This window comes from Schistocerca americana, chromosome 4 (assembly GCF_021461395.2).
Source record: "Schistocerca americana isolate TAMUIC-IGC-003095 chromosome 4, iqSchAmer2.1, whole genome shotgun sequence".
Lineage (NCBI taxonomy): Eukaryota > Metazoa > Arthropoda > Insecta > Orthoptera > Acrididae > Schistocerca > Schistocerca americana.
Window position 1 is genome coordinate 667,455,661 of NC_060122.1, and position 15,208 is coordinate 667,470,868.

Below are 15,208 nucleotides of genomic sequence, written 5' to 3' on the forward strand. Positions count from 1 at the left end.
ATGTTGATATTCCTTCAGCTTGTGTCTTGGAAGATTTTCTAATACAATTTGAGAATTGAATCAGTACCTTCAACACTTCCCATTAACTTACAGTTGAAGAAAACTGCTGGCTTGAAAGTGAGCGTCTGTGTGTAACTTATTGTTCCTGTTTGACAACGTGTATGCTGTGATCTCTGAGGTTTTATTGACACGATTGGTTAATGTTGCACTTCTGTGTGTTTACTTGAGTTGTAGTTTCCACTTTGTGTATAATAGTTTGACAGCCAACCCAGCTGTCTTTTCCAAGTGCTGTTAATTGTGCTGTTATATGCACTCAATGAATCTAGGCAGTAAGTATACACACCAGCATAACTCATAGCATTTGGAGGAGATGCTGAGTCAGTCATTGAAATATTGTGCATAAAATGGAAGCAATAACTGAGCAGCATACCTGGAAGTACGCGGTTGATGTATATCCTACTTGGTAAGTGGAAAATTGTTTCTATCTGTGTCTGACAGAAGGTTCATCTTTGAGACAATTTCTGGTGCAAACTAATGGTGATGTGTTCAATCTATGAACTTTATTTTCCATTTTTGTTAATTCACACTTCCATTTTTTTGTGCTATTCAAGGTAATCTGCCAATAAGTTCAATTCATCATATTTTATATTTGCAGTATTTTCAGAAAACTGCAGACCAGTTTTCTTCTTCATTAAAAGGAGAAACTGAAGTACTGCAGGCAGAGGTTAGGAGACTGCAGCATCAGTTGCAAAAGAAGACCTCGGAGGTGAGAGGAATTGTAAACGAGATGGGCAGTTGGTGGTGGGATGAATACTTGCATGCATGGTAGGTCTAAATACCAAATTGCTGGGTATTCAGTGTTTCATTTTGTGCATCAGGCTATCTTGTCCTAATCCAGATTTTACCTCCTATACAGTGGAAGGATGTTTTAAATTATTTCATGTTTGACAGTTTCAGACTACAGTACAGGAAATGAAAGTCCCAAAGTATTCTAAGAAATGTAGCAAGCCATCCTGTTAGAGCTGGTAATATGAAAGAGGTGAAAGACTATTAAGAATGTAGCATTTGTTGCCTATGTGACAGAATACAAAATAGAATGCATTTTTTAAAGATATCAAGAGAAAAAGTGAACGTCCTCTTTAACAGTACAACAGGGCTGTGACCAATACGTGTTACATGAATACTTGTGAATGACAAAACATGAAATAGTATTTGAAATAATCAAGACATCAAAAATTGGTGGAAAGCAGATAATTTTGTTGAGAATGTAACTCACTAAATACTAATAATTTTCTGTGCTAAAATAGGCACACACACACACACACACACACACACACACACACACACACAAACATGCACTGTGCATTTCATTAATGGTGCTACAAATAACACTGAATGCAAAGTGAGCTTGGCACTGATAAGAGAAAAAATTCAGTTTAGTTGGTATGAATTGGATTCTCTGTCCAGGGGTATGTAATATCTACATTTAATAGATGCAGGACTATGTTTCTTGTTTTGGTACTGGATGGATGGTGTGATACAGGCCAAAAAGAACAGGTTAGACAATAAAGCTACAACATGACAAACTGCAGCTACTAACAAGCTTGTGGTATGGGTGCCACAGGAGACTTCTGCTTGATGACCTGTTAAAAGTTTAAAGGAGAAATCTATATACAATGTGACTATGTCCAGAAGAAGTCTTAACTTTGCTCCCACAACTGCGTCACCACAAAAATGGACCTTGTGAGCTCCAGCAAAGAGGCTGTATTTCCTCTTACAGTGGATATAGTGGAGGAAATTCATCAGGGCTCTTGTTGTGTATTGATGAGAGGTCATCACCAAAGAGCAACATTTTGCCTATGGAGAGTGCAGCTCTCTGTAACTTACTAGTAGATGTAGACATATTAATGCTCAAAGTGTATAAAGATAATGTATCACTCCAATTTCATGGGAGAACTATATTAGTAAGATTATTGTTTTATTATGTAACTCAGTGTATCACAAGATAAGAATCAGCTAACTATGTGGTGAGAAAAATGGAAGAACTTTTGACTTGCATCTGTCTACTGACACAGATCATTAAGAGATTGACCATGTAGTTCAGTTCCACCTGGGCTGTAAGGAATGCCAAAGATCCATTAAGCAATTGTGTATCTTTGAGCTACTGAGAACTATACTGGAGCAGCTGCCTATTATTTGACAAGTACTTGGTGTCTTCGCTCAAACCTATTCTATATCTATACTCTGCAAAACAGTATGAGGTGCATGGCATAAGGTACATCTCAGTGTACCAATTACTAAGATTTTTTCCCATTCCATTCAGGTATGGTGTGTGGTAAGAACGATTGTTTAAGTGCCTCTGTGTGTGATGTAATTAACCTAATCTTGTCCCCACAATCCTTTTGCGAGTGATACATAGAGCACTGCAGTATTTCTTATAGTCATCATTTGAAGCCTGTTCTTGAAACTTTGTGAGTAGGTTTTCTCAGGATGGTTTACATCTATCTGCAAGAGTCTGCCAGTTCAGTTTCTTCAGAATCTCTGTGACACTCTACCATGGATCAGACAGACTTATGACCATTGGTGCTGCTTTGCTCTGTATACATTCAATATCCCATGTTATTCTATTTGGTATGGGTCCCATACACTTTATCAATATTCTGGGATGGGTTGCATGAATGATTTGTCAGCTATCTATGTGATTACATTTCCCCAGTACTACATCAATAAACTAAAATCTGGCACCTGCTTTATCCCTGACTGAGCCTATGTGATCATTCTATTTCCTATCCCTGAAAAGCATTACACCCAGTTATTTGTATGAGTTGACTGATTCCAACAGCAACTTATTGATGTTATAGGATACTATAATTTTTCGTTTTGTGAAGTACACTGTTCTACATATCTGAACATTATAAGCAAATATTCACATAATATGAAAAATTATACTCATTTTATGAGTAATCTTAAATCACTTAAATTGGAAAGCAATGATTATTGATCAGTTTTGAAGCTGTTACTCATTTCACAAAAGTGCCTCAGGTGAACATGCTACATATCATCAGCAACAGGTTTGGGTTTGATATAACAGCATTCAGGGGCAATTCTACAAGTCAGTCAAGGGGGGGTGGGGGGGATGGGGGGAGGGAGGAGAGGGAGGGGGTTTGGGGGAATGGAATATGGCTCAACAAAAGGTGAGTTGGGGTCCTCTTCTGACAAAATGGTAAAATTTGGTGTTGCTTAAAGTAGTTTTTGGTAACTGTTTTGGAGTTCAGGGTAAAAAATGTGTATTAATAAATAATAATATGCCAATTTTAAGTTAAATGATATTTATTGGTTATGTAGTAAGCTATTTTTTCCACTCTTATTCTTATGTTAAAATGTGTTTGGAGTGCATTGCAAACTATATTGCTGCATTATTATATATAAAAAAAGATTGAATCTGTTGGAGTAATATATTCGCTGATTTCTGAAGTCATTTTATCCAGTTTAATACGATACTCCATGGGGAGGGCTATAGCTCCCATAGGCCCCTAGCCCCCCCCCCCCCCCCCTCCCCTTTGCACTCACACAACAAGAAAGAGGATGAACCTTTCAAAATGATAGCCTATCTGCCATATATTGTACATGTATCTGTGAAAATAGACTAAGAACTAAGAAAAAACAAGGTTGAAGTTATCTTTTCTCCTCCGTCAAAAAGATAGGCACTTCTGGGAGCAGTCAAAGATGATGTAGAGCTGCACAGGGCAGGAGTTTATAAGATTTTATGTGAATTCAGTGAATAAAATTTAGAGCAAAAAAGGTGCAATGTTCAAGATAACATAATGGAACACCAGCGACATACTGCCAGCCAGGGTGGCCGTGGCTGAGCGATTCTAGGTGCTACAGTCTGGAACTGTGCGATCGCTACGGTCACAGGTTTGAATCCTGCCTTAGGCATGAATGTGTGTGATGTTCTTAGGTTGGTTAGGTTTAAGTAGTTCTAAGGGGACTGATGACCTCAGAAGTTAAGTCCCATAGTGCTCAGAGCCATTTGAACGAGCAACATACTCACCTCCTCCAAGCATCAAAGTCACTATCACAAATTACTGTATTTCTTCTGGTTGTCCACTGAAACATGATGAAACAAAAATTGTGGTCCATACTTCAAACTTTTGGAACTCCATTATCAGTGAATCAATGGAAAAATGACTGAGGCTCTTATCAGTTGGGACATGGTTTCCAATTAGATACTGCTTGGTGTCCTGTCATAGAAAAACTTCATCCTCTACAGAGCCCATATCATTCAGTGATTTTATCATGTGAAGATGATTGATCAGATATCAATGGGGCAAGCTTTCACCACAGATGGTGCTCCAACAACACATGTGCAATGACATCTGGGTACACCATACATGTGTGAGTGAGGCATTAAGTAGGGGAGCTCAGGGGTCTTTCACAGGTATGCACCTGAGGATGGCCTGAAGACCCTGCACTGATATACTGTTTCAGCAAGTTACTGACATCCAGCAGTTCAACCTAAATTTCAATGAATGGCACAACTAATACCTATCCTTTCAATGTACACTTAGATTTACTGTAAAAATCTCAGTTTTGTCAATTTCCAATTTTAGCCAGATTTCTGTACCTAGTCATTTATGAACTCAACTGCTTTTTTGGAATGCTTTGGACTTTGCAGTGGAACAAGATTAAACTGGGACAGTACTCATGGATTCTTCCTTGTAAAGGGACAATTGAATGTAGTGTTCAGTTACTGTGTCATTCATGAGTGTTATAAACACTTACTTTGGTACCACAGATAGCATTTTCATGTGGCAAGAATTTCTTGAGTTTTTCTGATAAAGTCTTTTGTAAGTGTCTGTTATTAAACACATCACACAGTGCCCTTTTGGCATACAAACACATTTCATTTAGCACATCTCAACACTATGCTTTGTTTTACTTCTTCTGTTTCACACCCATGATGAACTGTTTTATTCCTGTTATTTCACAGTCATGGTGAACTATTTTATAGGTACATATCTATCCAGTGTTTGCTAAGTCTAAACTTGAACCATAGTTCCTCTATATGCTTCTGCCCAGTAGTAAATATTTTGAATTCCTTCATGAGATATGACACTGCCACCTCTTTATCTAGTTTGCTGAATATTTAAAGCTTCCTGCTCATTTTTGTTGTCCTTTGTACCAAGGTACTCATTATGGGTGCACCTCCCCCCCCCCTCCCCTTTTTCTACCTGAGTAGGCCTCATGGTTCATTGGTCTAGTATACATAATTATTTACACTATAATTAAATATTCTCTGGAAAAATTAAAAATCTACTTCACACTCACTTTTTAATACTTCATTTCATACCCTAGAGTCCTCCTTTACTCATCAACTCCTACCCTTCCAGCATACACCATGCCTACATACATTATTCAATATATTTTACTTATGCTATGAGTCCCACTATCCTACTAGTCATCAGAATACTTTTTAGGCTCACTTTCTGTGATGCTTTCCTCTCTGGCCTATGTCCTCTCTCCTTACGCATCCTTCTTATGCATACTTGATGTGGAATCATTCTAGTTTTACATATTTATTTCAGTTATCATCGTTCTTCTACACTTATGCATATGTGTGATATTGAATCATCATTGTTCACATACCTATGTGTGTGTGTCTTGTAAATTGTATATAGGCAATGTAGAACCATTACAGTAAATGGCAATGTGTGCCTATTTCCCTAAAGTGATTCTATACAACCATGTGTGCAATGTAGAACCATCACAGTAAATGAGAATATGTGCATCCTGTCTTGATGTACACCTTCCTTTCCCCTTACAACACTTGACGGTTCTCCCCTTTTGATGTGTAATTTCATTGTTTGTCTACTTGTATTTTTTCATGTGTATGCGTAAGTGTGTTTGTGTAGCCTGATTCTTTGGCCTACTTATACGAAATAAGTTGCAGGTTATTGGAAACCACGGAAATTAGGAAGAACTTCTGTGATAGAAGTAGTTGAATATGGAAAGAGGGAAACATAGATGGATACTCAAATGAGAAGTAAGAAAGGAAAAAGTAGAAATGGTTGCAAAGAAGTGAAAGAAGATAGCCCCAAAGACAGGAAACCCTTCCCACCCCCCCTTCCCCAGGCTCCCTACTTCTCCAATACTTGAGTGAGAAGCCGGAGGAGGTATGGTGTTAATTATCTCTTACAGAAAGGACATTTTCACCTTCACCCTTGAAGTCCCTGAAGAAAATCTTAGCAACACCTATGGAATGGCAAATGGTGAATAATCAGTCACACTTGTTTGCAAGGGGTGTTTTAAAGTTGTGATGTGTGTTTAGTGTTAGTCATACTTGTACCTACACTACCCACCCCTTTCAAAATCAATACAAACCCTCCCATCTAAATTACACCTCATAAAAGGTAAAAAATCTTCAGTATTAAGTACAAAATTATGTATCCTATTATCACCATTATTTAATTATTCACACAATATTATATCTCGTATGAACTTAATATCTTATTGAGTTTATCAAAATGAATATGCTCCAAAAAGTATAAATTTTAACTTTTACTTGAACATATTACCTTCAGTATGAAACTAGTAATCTCATGAGTACTGAAATTATTTTAAAATTTATGTGATAACTATGGTTCTCCCTGTCTAGCCAGAAAGATGTGGCAAAATAAGGGTTTACCAGACAGCTTTCAAAAAATTCATTGTTAGAGTAGTTATAACAACATCTCATATCGATAGAACATACTCCATTAATGATGTGGATTCCATTTAGACCTCTACACACAGGTTTTCAAGGCAAACTGGAGAAGAGATTACCTTCAAAGAATAGGTTAGGTAAAAATAAGATCTAACTATATGTGGATGGTGGGACAGACTGGCTGGCTAGGCAAAAATATGACCTAACTATACATGGAGAGCAGGAGAGACTGGCTAGCTAGGCAGATTTAGTCTATCTTACCTCAGGGGTAATATGCGCACCTATTTCCATCTCATGTTGCCACCTAGCAAGTCAAAATAAGTTGGGATAACATGGGACAAGTCATGAAGACAGGCACGGGCACCCCTGGAATAACCGAGGACGATGCTATAAAATTTCCTAGTGGGCACAACTCTCTACTCTCTAACCACTGAAGATGACTTAATCCAAATACTTAGTGGGCACAATCCTCTAACAACCAAGGACAACTCATTCCAAATACTTAGTGGGCACAATCCTCTAACAACTGAGGATGACTCAGTCACATACCAGGAGCAGTTTTGGGTGACATAATCACAGTTCCTCATTGGTATGTTTCTCTGTTAAACTGTAATTGAGGGATAATGGGATAGTGTAAGAATAGGGGAATAGTGCAAGAAGTTGGGGGAATTTGGTGCAGGAAAGTCTTATGACAGAAGAAACACTGAAAACAACTAGGGATCCGGCAGTCGTTACTCTGCCCGTTAACACAGAACGTTAATGTCCCTGGGAGATAAATGTGACTCTGCCCAGATCCCATGGATCTGATATTAACTTCACTTGAGCAAGTGCAAACCAGTACTTCTCATTAAATTTTTTGTGAAAGTCTCCACACGGCAAAACAATCACCACTTTACTACGTAACACAACATCAGGTAAAGTTATTCTGTTTTCTACTCTATCCTGGATAAATTTGAATCCTTTCCACAAGTTGCCTATAACCTTACTGGTATTATTAAATTTTTAAGAAGCAATAGTCAAAAAGTTTGTGGAGGTTACTCTTGTGGCAACTCCTTGATCTATCATTTTTTCAAATGGTTCCTCCAAGCTACATACACTTGTAATATCAAAGCTGGATGTATTCTCTTTGAAATTCCATCCTACATTATTTATTCATGAACTGACAACTTGTGTACTGACACCTGTAATCTGCAATTGGACTATAGGAATTAGCTTGTGCTGTTTCTCAACACTTTCCTTTAAAGTGTGTAATCTCTGCTTTACTGCATCAAATGTAACATTATATATACTTTGAAAGGATCCTAACTTCTCACTAAATTCAGATTGTACATTATTACATTTATCTTCAATATCAAATGCTAAATTCTGTGTCAAAATCTGAAATTGATGATTCTGCTTTTGACAAAGGCCAGTAAACATTTGATTCATCTGGATAGTCAAAGAATTACTTAATTCATTCTTTACATTTAACTTCATATTCTCAACTTTATCATTTAAGGCCTCGAATTTAGAATTTAAAACCTCACTCTGTGCTTCTAGCTTTTCACTTAATAGTTACTGAATCTGCCTTCCGGTCATCCAACTTAGCATTGAACTGATTATTCACTGAATCCAACTTAAGACTTTGAGCATTTAAAACTGCCCTTTGTGCTTCTAAATTTTTACTTAAAGTAGTAATTTGGGCATTCTGAGCTTTGATTAAATTCACTAATTCAGACCAGTCCTGCATTTCCCTACTCACTTTAATAGCCATGGCTGGTTCTGAAGTTTCTCCTAGTTGCTGTTTTTTTATCCATAACTTTACACATTTTTGACCTTGTGAGCATTAAAAAAATTCTACTCTACTTATAAGGACTACAATTTTGCAGTCTATTTCAACAGTTCATTCAACTTTATACTCAAACAATGTTGTTTTAAGCTCACCCGATGTAGAGTCCTAGCTGCATTGGAGAGTGGATGTGTATTCAGCACTGGTGAACAGCACTGGCACCGACGGCATTGAACATTGGTTTTGGCATCAGCAAGCAGATGTGGAGTCAGCTCTGGTGAGCAGCACTGGCACCAGCGTCAGTGGATGTAAAGCTGGTTACTGCATCAGCATCAGTTGCGATGTGTGTGAGAGCTGTGTACTGTCCACACCATATCTTCTTAGTTGAAGTATTCTCAGCGTAACTCTTCTTAGTCTAAAATGTTAAGGTCTGTTCTCCATTCCTTTGACATTATTACTTTCTTAAGTCTTTCACTGTGTTGCATTTGCAACTTTATTCCATTTGGTTTCTTGGACTTATCCAGTTACTCAAAACAGTTCTCGTATCTTGTTATGCCTGGTTGCTATGGCAACTCAAAATATCTTCTTCCCATTTCCATCTTAAAATTCCTGTTTTCTTCAAGTCCTGTCACTCAGGTTGCCACGTTCTAATGTTTTGATGACACCAGAAGCAGTGTGAAACTGTATTGCATTCACAATTCACACCTCCCTCTTATGTGACTGGTCTAGCCGATCCCCTTCCTGGATAATCAGCTACATCAATCTCCCAAAAGCTTCTTCTCTGAATACTATTGCTGGTTATAGGAATTTAAAAGGGTCTACTTTTGAAATAATTGGGTACTCGTAGAATACTTTCAGTTCAATCATGATATATTTTCACTTCAACAGGAAACCACTATACCATTTCTTGTATAAACATTTAAACTTTGTTAAGCCAACTGAGTCATCAAGCATTAGACTGTTTTAATATACATTTATATCTTGGTTGGTTTAATAACCATCACAAATTATTAACATGTCTCACCTCTAGTGAGTCCCATACATGGAGTAAGTACAAGTCTCTATTCAATCCATGCTTCATCTGTCTCTTTAACTAATTACATAGCAAGTAGCAGTGCTCATTGTAAAGATGCGTGAAAAACACTAATGCACTGTAAATATGTCTCAGTTTTTACAAATGTAGGTAACCACTTTTTTGCTTTTTCAGTAATATCATTACAGTCAAATAATAGAAAGTCAAGCTAGGAATATCAACAATGTGATGAAAAGGATGGATTGCTACTCACTGTAATCATGACACACTGAGCTGCAGACAGGCACAACAAAAATACTGTTACACATTTAGCTTCCTGCCAAAAAAAGAGTGCTGTCTGACAGAGCATGCAGTGATCAGATTTTGGCAGGACAAGGCTGCCAGGTGCTGTGTTGGGTGGCAGTGGGTGAGAGGAGAAGGGTGGGGGAGATGGGTAGTAGGAAAGGAGAGGGGGAGAAAAGGGAAAAAGCCTGGTGAGTGCATTAGCTGTGGATGGTGCACAATGAGTGTGATGGGATGTGAATTGGAAGGAGGTATAGGACAGAGGTGGCAGAAATTGTTGAGTTGAGGGTATGGGAATAGTAGGTTACTGTAGGTTGAGGCTGGGGCAATTTCAAGAGCAGAGAATGTGTTGTAACTCCCATCTACACAACTCAGAAAAATTGGTTGTGAAGGGGATATGACTTATGTAGTGCAGCAGCCATTGAAATCAACCATGTTATGTTCAGCTGCATATTGTGCCACAGGGAGGTCCAGGTGGACAACTGACTGATTGTCATACCAAAATGCAATGATTGTGCCAGAGATGGTATATGATATGGCTGTTTTCACATATGGTTCAGCCTTTGATGGGGTAGGATAAGCCAGTGACAGGACTGGAACAGAAAGTGCTGGCTAGGTGTACTGGTTAGGTCTTGCCCCTGGGTCTTCTACAGGGAAATGATACCTGTAGCATGGGGCTGGGACTGAGTGTGGCGTAGGGATGGACTAGGATGTTGTGGAGATTGGGTGGGTAATGGAACATCACTTTAGGAGGGATGGCATGTCTCTTGGGTAGGATTTCTTTCATTTCAGGGCATGATGACAGATAATCAGTGCCCTGACAAAGGATGTGATTCAGCTGTTCTAGTCCAAGGTTGTATTGGATGACTGTGTCTGTGGAGTCATTAGTGAAACCTTGAGCATACGGGCAAAGCAGTTCTTGCCACTGCAGATATAATGTCTCCAGGTGGCCAGGCTGCCTGAGAGGGATTTTTTGGGGTGAAAGGGATGGCAGGTATCAAAAGACATGTCTAACCACGAACATTATCAGTTTTTCTGATCTGTGTAGATGGGAGTAATCTTTACAATACATTCTCATTTCCTAAATTCTCCTGGCCTCAACATGTGGTAGCCTACTGTTCCCACACTCTCCACACAACAATTTTTGCCACCTCTGCCCTGTACCTCCTCCCAGTTTCACATCCCATCACATTCATTATGTGTTGCTCTCTGCTAATGCACCCACTGGCCTTTTTCTCCTTCATCTGCCATTGTCATTTTCTGATAACCATTTTCCCCTCACCCACACCCTCCCCCACAGCCTCCCAACACTAGGACTGGAAGCCTTGCCCTATTGCCTTTTACTCCCTGTTCTCTCTGTCAGAAATCACTTTTCTCTTCCCCCCCCCCCCCCACCCCCCTCCCTCCCGCTCCCATATACCCTGTTATCCCTCTCCCTTCCCTGCCCCACTCCAGCACATTACTTTTGTTCAGTGTGACAGGTGATTCTAGTCTGAGCTGCTGGCGATAGCAGTCATCTGAATGTGAGGTGTGCTTTGTTGTATGAATGTGTGTTTTCTTTAAGAAAAAGGTTTTGGCCAAATGCTAAATGTCTATCAATCATTTTGTTGTGCCTGTCTGCAACTCAGCATGTCATCTTTATGGTAAGTAGCTATCTATCAGTTTCATTATATTGATAATATAGTTTAGTAAATATTAAGCTACCAATAGGAATAAACAGAAGCTATTTAATATAGCTAAGAAAGCAGCTAGTTTGTCCAAAGTAGCAACTATATTTTCAGTTTATTTTTAAATTTAGCCAGTCTAAGGACCAATATCATTTATGCAGTAAAGTGGTATGTTATCATTAACACAATATACATTTTGCACTTCTATAGTTTACTTGCCCTTTGTTGATGTGTACCTCAATATGTTACACATACTTGAAGGTTTCATTTCTTGTTGGAATTTATAGAAAATTAAGATTGCACGAATGGATCTGTGTATCAAAAGGAAAATTAACATAGAGGAAACTATAAAATTATGGCAGAATTTCTGACGATTTCAAACCTTCAGTAGTCAAAAGTTTTAATATTTCTGATAGATGTGTGTAAAAATTCAAAAAACTATTATTTTAACTTTTGGAACAAGTAGTTCAGTATTTGTGGATGACAATATAAACAAGGAATGGCATTCCACATGATGAAGCAGATGAGAGAAGAACTATTGAAGTTTCGTGTACTTTTAAATGTTTGTGGGTAGTACTAAAACTTCACCTCCTGAAACTAAGAGCTGGCAAGTGATTCTGTCTCATAATTTTACAGTTTTCTTCAATGAATTAATAAAGTAATATCATCATCAAAGACTATAGTATAAAAGCAAATGTGTTATTTTGTGTACTGTAATTTTCATAATCATAGCTTTCACCACATAAGCTGAAAACTGCTTACAATAATTAACAAAATCTTCAAAAATCTATAATTTACATGTATTTAATGTCTTATGGTTAATTGTTAAAAGGCAAGTTCTGTATATCATCTGTACAGGTGAAAAATGTAATTTCATATCTGGGACCCAGTTGCATGAACAGCTTCCATTTCTATTTATTTATTTGAAGGTTGAAGCAGATGAGACAGCACAGAAATTTGATATTTTTGTGCAATAGTCATACATCAACAGTGATTAGTGTGCAGGTCCACTACTGTGATGCAAGAGTCATAAATTGTCTCATGACACTTAGAGCCATTTCTGTCTCACATTTTCTCACAGGTGTTGCAACACATCCCAGTAGTACCATTGATTAACAGTTTTTCCCTGTGCCATGAATTCATGATAAAATAATCCTTCAGTGTCAAAGAAACCTATCAGTATGGCTTTGAAATTTGACCCACCCTAAAGAGCTTTTTTAGGTCTTGGAGAAACTTCCCTGGCCCTCTGTGATGATTGAACCTTGGTCTCAACATCATAACTGTAGACCCATGTCTCATCACTAATTATGATTCTCTTAAGGAACATTTCATTCTCATTTCTGCAACCTCTTGGACAGTTAGTCTTTGATTGGCATGCACAGTTTTGTTGATATTCTTGACATGAGCATTGTTGGTAGAGGTCAAAGAGCATCCTGAATGTGGGTCATCATTAACTTCTGACTGCCCATTTTTAAACTGTATGGACCATTTGTGTCACCAACTATGGCTTAAGCACTCAGCAGCATAGGCTTCCTTCATTGTTTGGTATCTCTGTAATGCAGACACATTGCTCTTCTAAGTCTGCCATCTCAAAATTCACAATCTGTGTGACCCTTCATTCTACTCAATACAGCACTGAACAATAACTAACAGACATAGAACAATGAAACTTTCAGCAGTTACACATTAAACACAGGCATGTGCAGGGGAGCCAACTGCATTTCACTCCAACACACCATTGCCATGAAATTAAGAATGTTCCAGAATTTTTTGAACAGACCTTGTGTTCCTTCTTTTCTGACTCACTTTGTTTGTTCCTTCTCCAAGAATATTTTTCATTTTCTACTTGCTTTGTCATTGGATGAATCCACCACTCATGGTATTTTTGCTTTCAACCTTTGTCTGTTTCCTATATGTTATCTAGTGCCTTTGCACTTCTCTATTTTCTGATGTAATTCTCTCACCAATGGGCTTATGTCTTTCTGTTCTCCTGGTAAGTCAATACCTTTTTCACAACTTTTCTTCATTATTGCTTAGATATTTTCAGATTCCTTATATAATTCCTTGACTGACCTCAGGTGAAATGTAAACTCACCTGCAGTTACTATTTTTGGCCTCAGGATCTTCCTTAGATTTTTTTCTTCTCTCTCCCTCTACTTCTTAGAATGCTTTTCTGGAAGTTGTATCTCTTGGGTTCTGCACAGTCTGAATGTTGTTTTTATGTGTGTTGCTCTTCCTCTGACTACCCTCTCATTGGTGTTTGGGATGGGAATCTCTGTTAAGCATTTGAAATCTTGTGTTCCTTTGGCATCACTATGCATTATATTAATTGTCAACATTGAGTCTTTTGTATAGGTTCTTTTACTTTTGTTATTTTGTTAGCATGAAAGAACATCATGTGCACTCATACACAAATCAGAGTTAAATTAATTTAAGATTTATTTAACAGGTAGGTTCTCTGCAACTAGCTCTAAACAAAGAGAAGAACAGTGTGCAGCACTCAAAGAAAGCATATGGATTTGCAAATGAAACTTTAAAATGTTATCTTGTGCAAACTGAATCTCTGTATAAAATGAAAGACATACTACAAGAAAAGAGTAAAAACCTAGTAAGCCAGGTCAGTATTATTTTACTTCTGGTGTTTCGTATTTCAGTCATGTGGCCTGTAGGGAGAGGGTTACAGGTAAGTCCTAGTTGTAAGAATAAAAGACTTGCATGTTTCAAGTAGAACCACTTCTCAACATCCCATGTTATGTACTAGCTCACGTGCAGGTACTTGACAGTGGAATAACAACAATAACTTATACATATTGCTTGAGGGACTCCCATGTACCCCATTATTGAAGAACAGTACATGCTCTATAGAGTGATGTGAGCAGTTCTGATTTTTTACAAGTACTGAACCTTTGGACTCCTCTAATGTATCAGTGCTAATGCACACAAAATTTTGAGCTTTTCACAAAATTGTGAGCTTTTCCACAAAATACATGCTTCTCCTTATATTTACTAATCATCCATCAATAGTTAATGTCTCACTAACCTCCCATTATCGATACCTCCCTTAAACAAACAGACTTTCCTGATACTCTCCCATCTTAGCCTGTTGTACTTCTCCACACAACCCTCCTGTATTTTCCTCTTCCACTCTTTTAATTCCTGCTTCTCCCCCTTCATCCCCCCACCTCTCTGGCACCAGAATGTCAAGAAGCTAACTCGAATGGTGGAATTTTCACTTGAAAATCTCTCACATTGAGCTGATCTGCAGATGGGACAGCTAGCATCTTGCCATATCTGTAGTCAGCAATGGCCCATGGTATAATGTTTTGGGACAATGCAGGTAATGTAAAAAAATAATAATAATAACAATATTTTAAAGAAGCAGGCAGTGGAAAGATTATGTAAACATAATAAGTGGACATCTTGCAGAAGTGCCTTCATGGACTTCAGGAATTTTATACCTTCTTGCCAATATATTTTTTCCATAATGAATGTGTGGTTTATTCAGTCATTATTGTGAGACACAAAACATTGAAGATCTTTCTTGTCAAACCTGTTTGAAGTGCACAACAAGCATACTTTTCATTGTAACAGTTGTTATGGATTCTTGTATGGTGCATCGGGAGAGAGGTTGCTTAAACACATATGTGAATGCTGTAAGTAGTCAAATCTTTTCCTTGTGATCCCTGTGGGAGTGATAGGTAAAGGAGTGGGGGGATATAATATATTTATCTAGATTCGTCCCTTAAAGTTGG

General features: G+C 38.0%; 1 protein-coding gene across 3 annotated transcripts in view; it reads left to right on the forward strand.

The window, feature by feature from the left end:
• The window catches only part of LOC124612937 (synaptonemal complex protein 1-like), a 500,344-nt gene extending 486,305 nt beyond the window's left edge, over nucleotides 1-14,039 (forward strand). For all 3 annotated transcript variants that reach the window (XM_047141436.1, XM_047141437.1, XM_047141438.1), the window contains 2 exons: nucleotides 656-825; nucleotides 13,906-14,039. In XM_047141436.1, the coding sequence (XP_046997392.1) occupies nucleotides 656-825; nucleotides 13,906-13,909 (174 nt within the window). In that variant the 3' untranslated portion in view covers nucleotides 13,910-14,039. The remainder of the gene's footprint in view (nucleotides 1-655; nucleotides 826-13,905) is intronic.
• The last annotated feature ends 1,169 nt before the right edge of the window (nucleotides 14,040-15,208 follow it).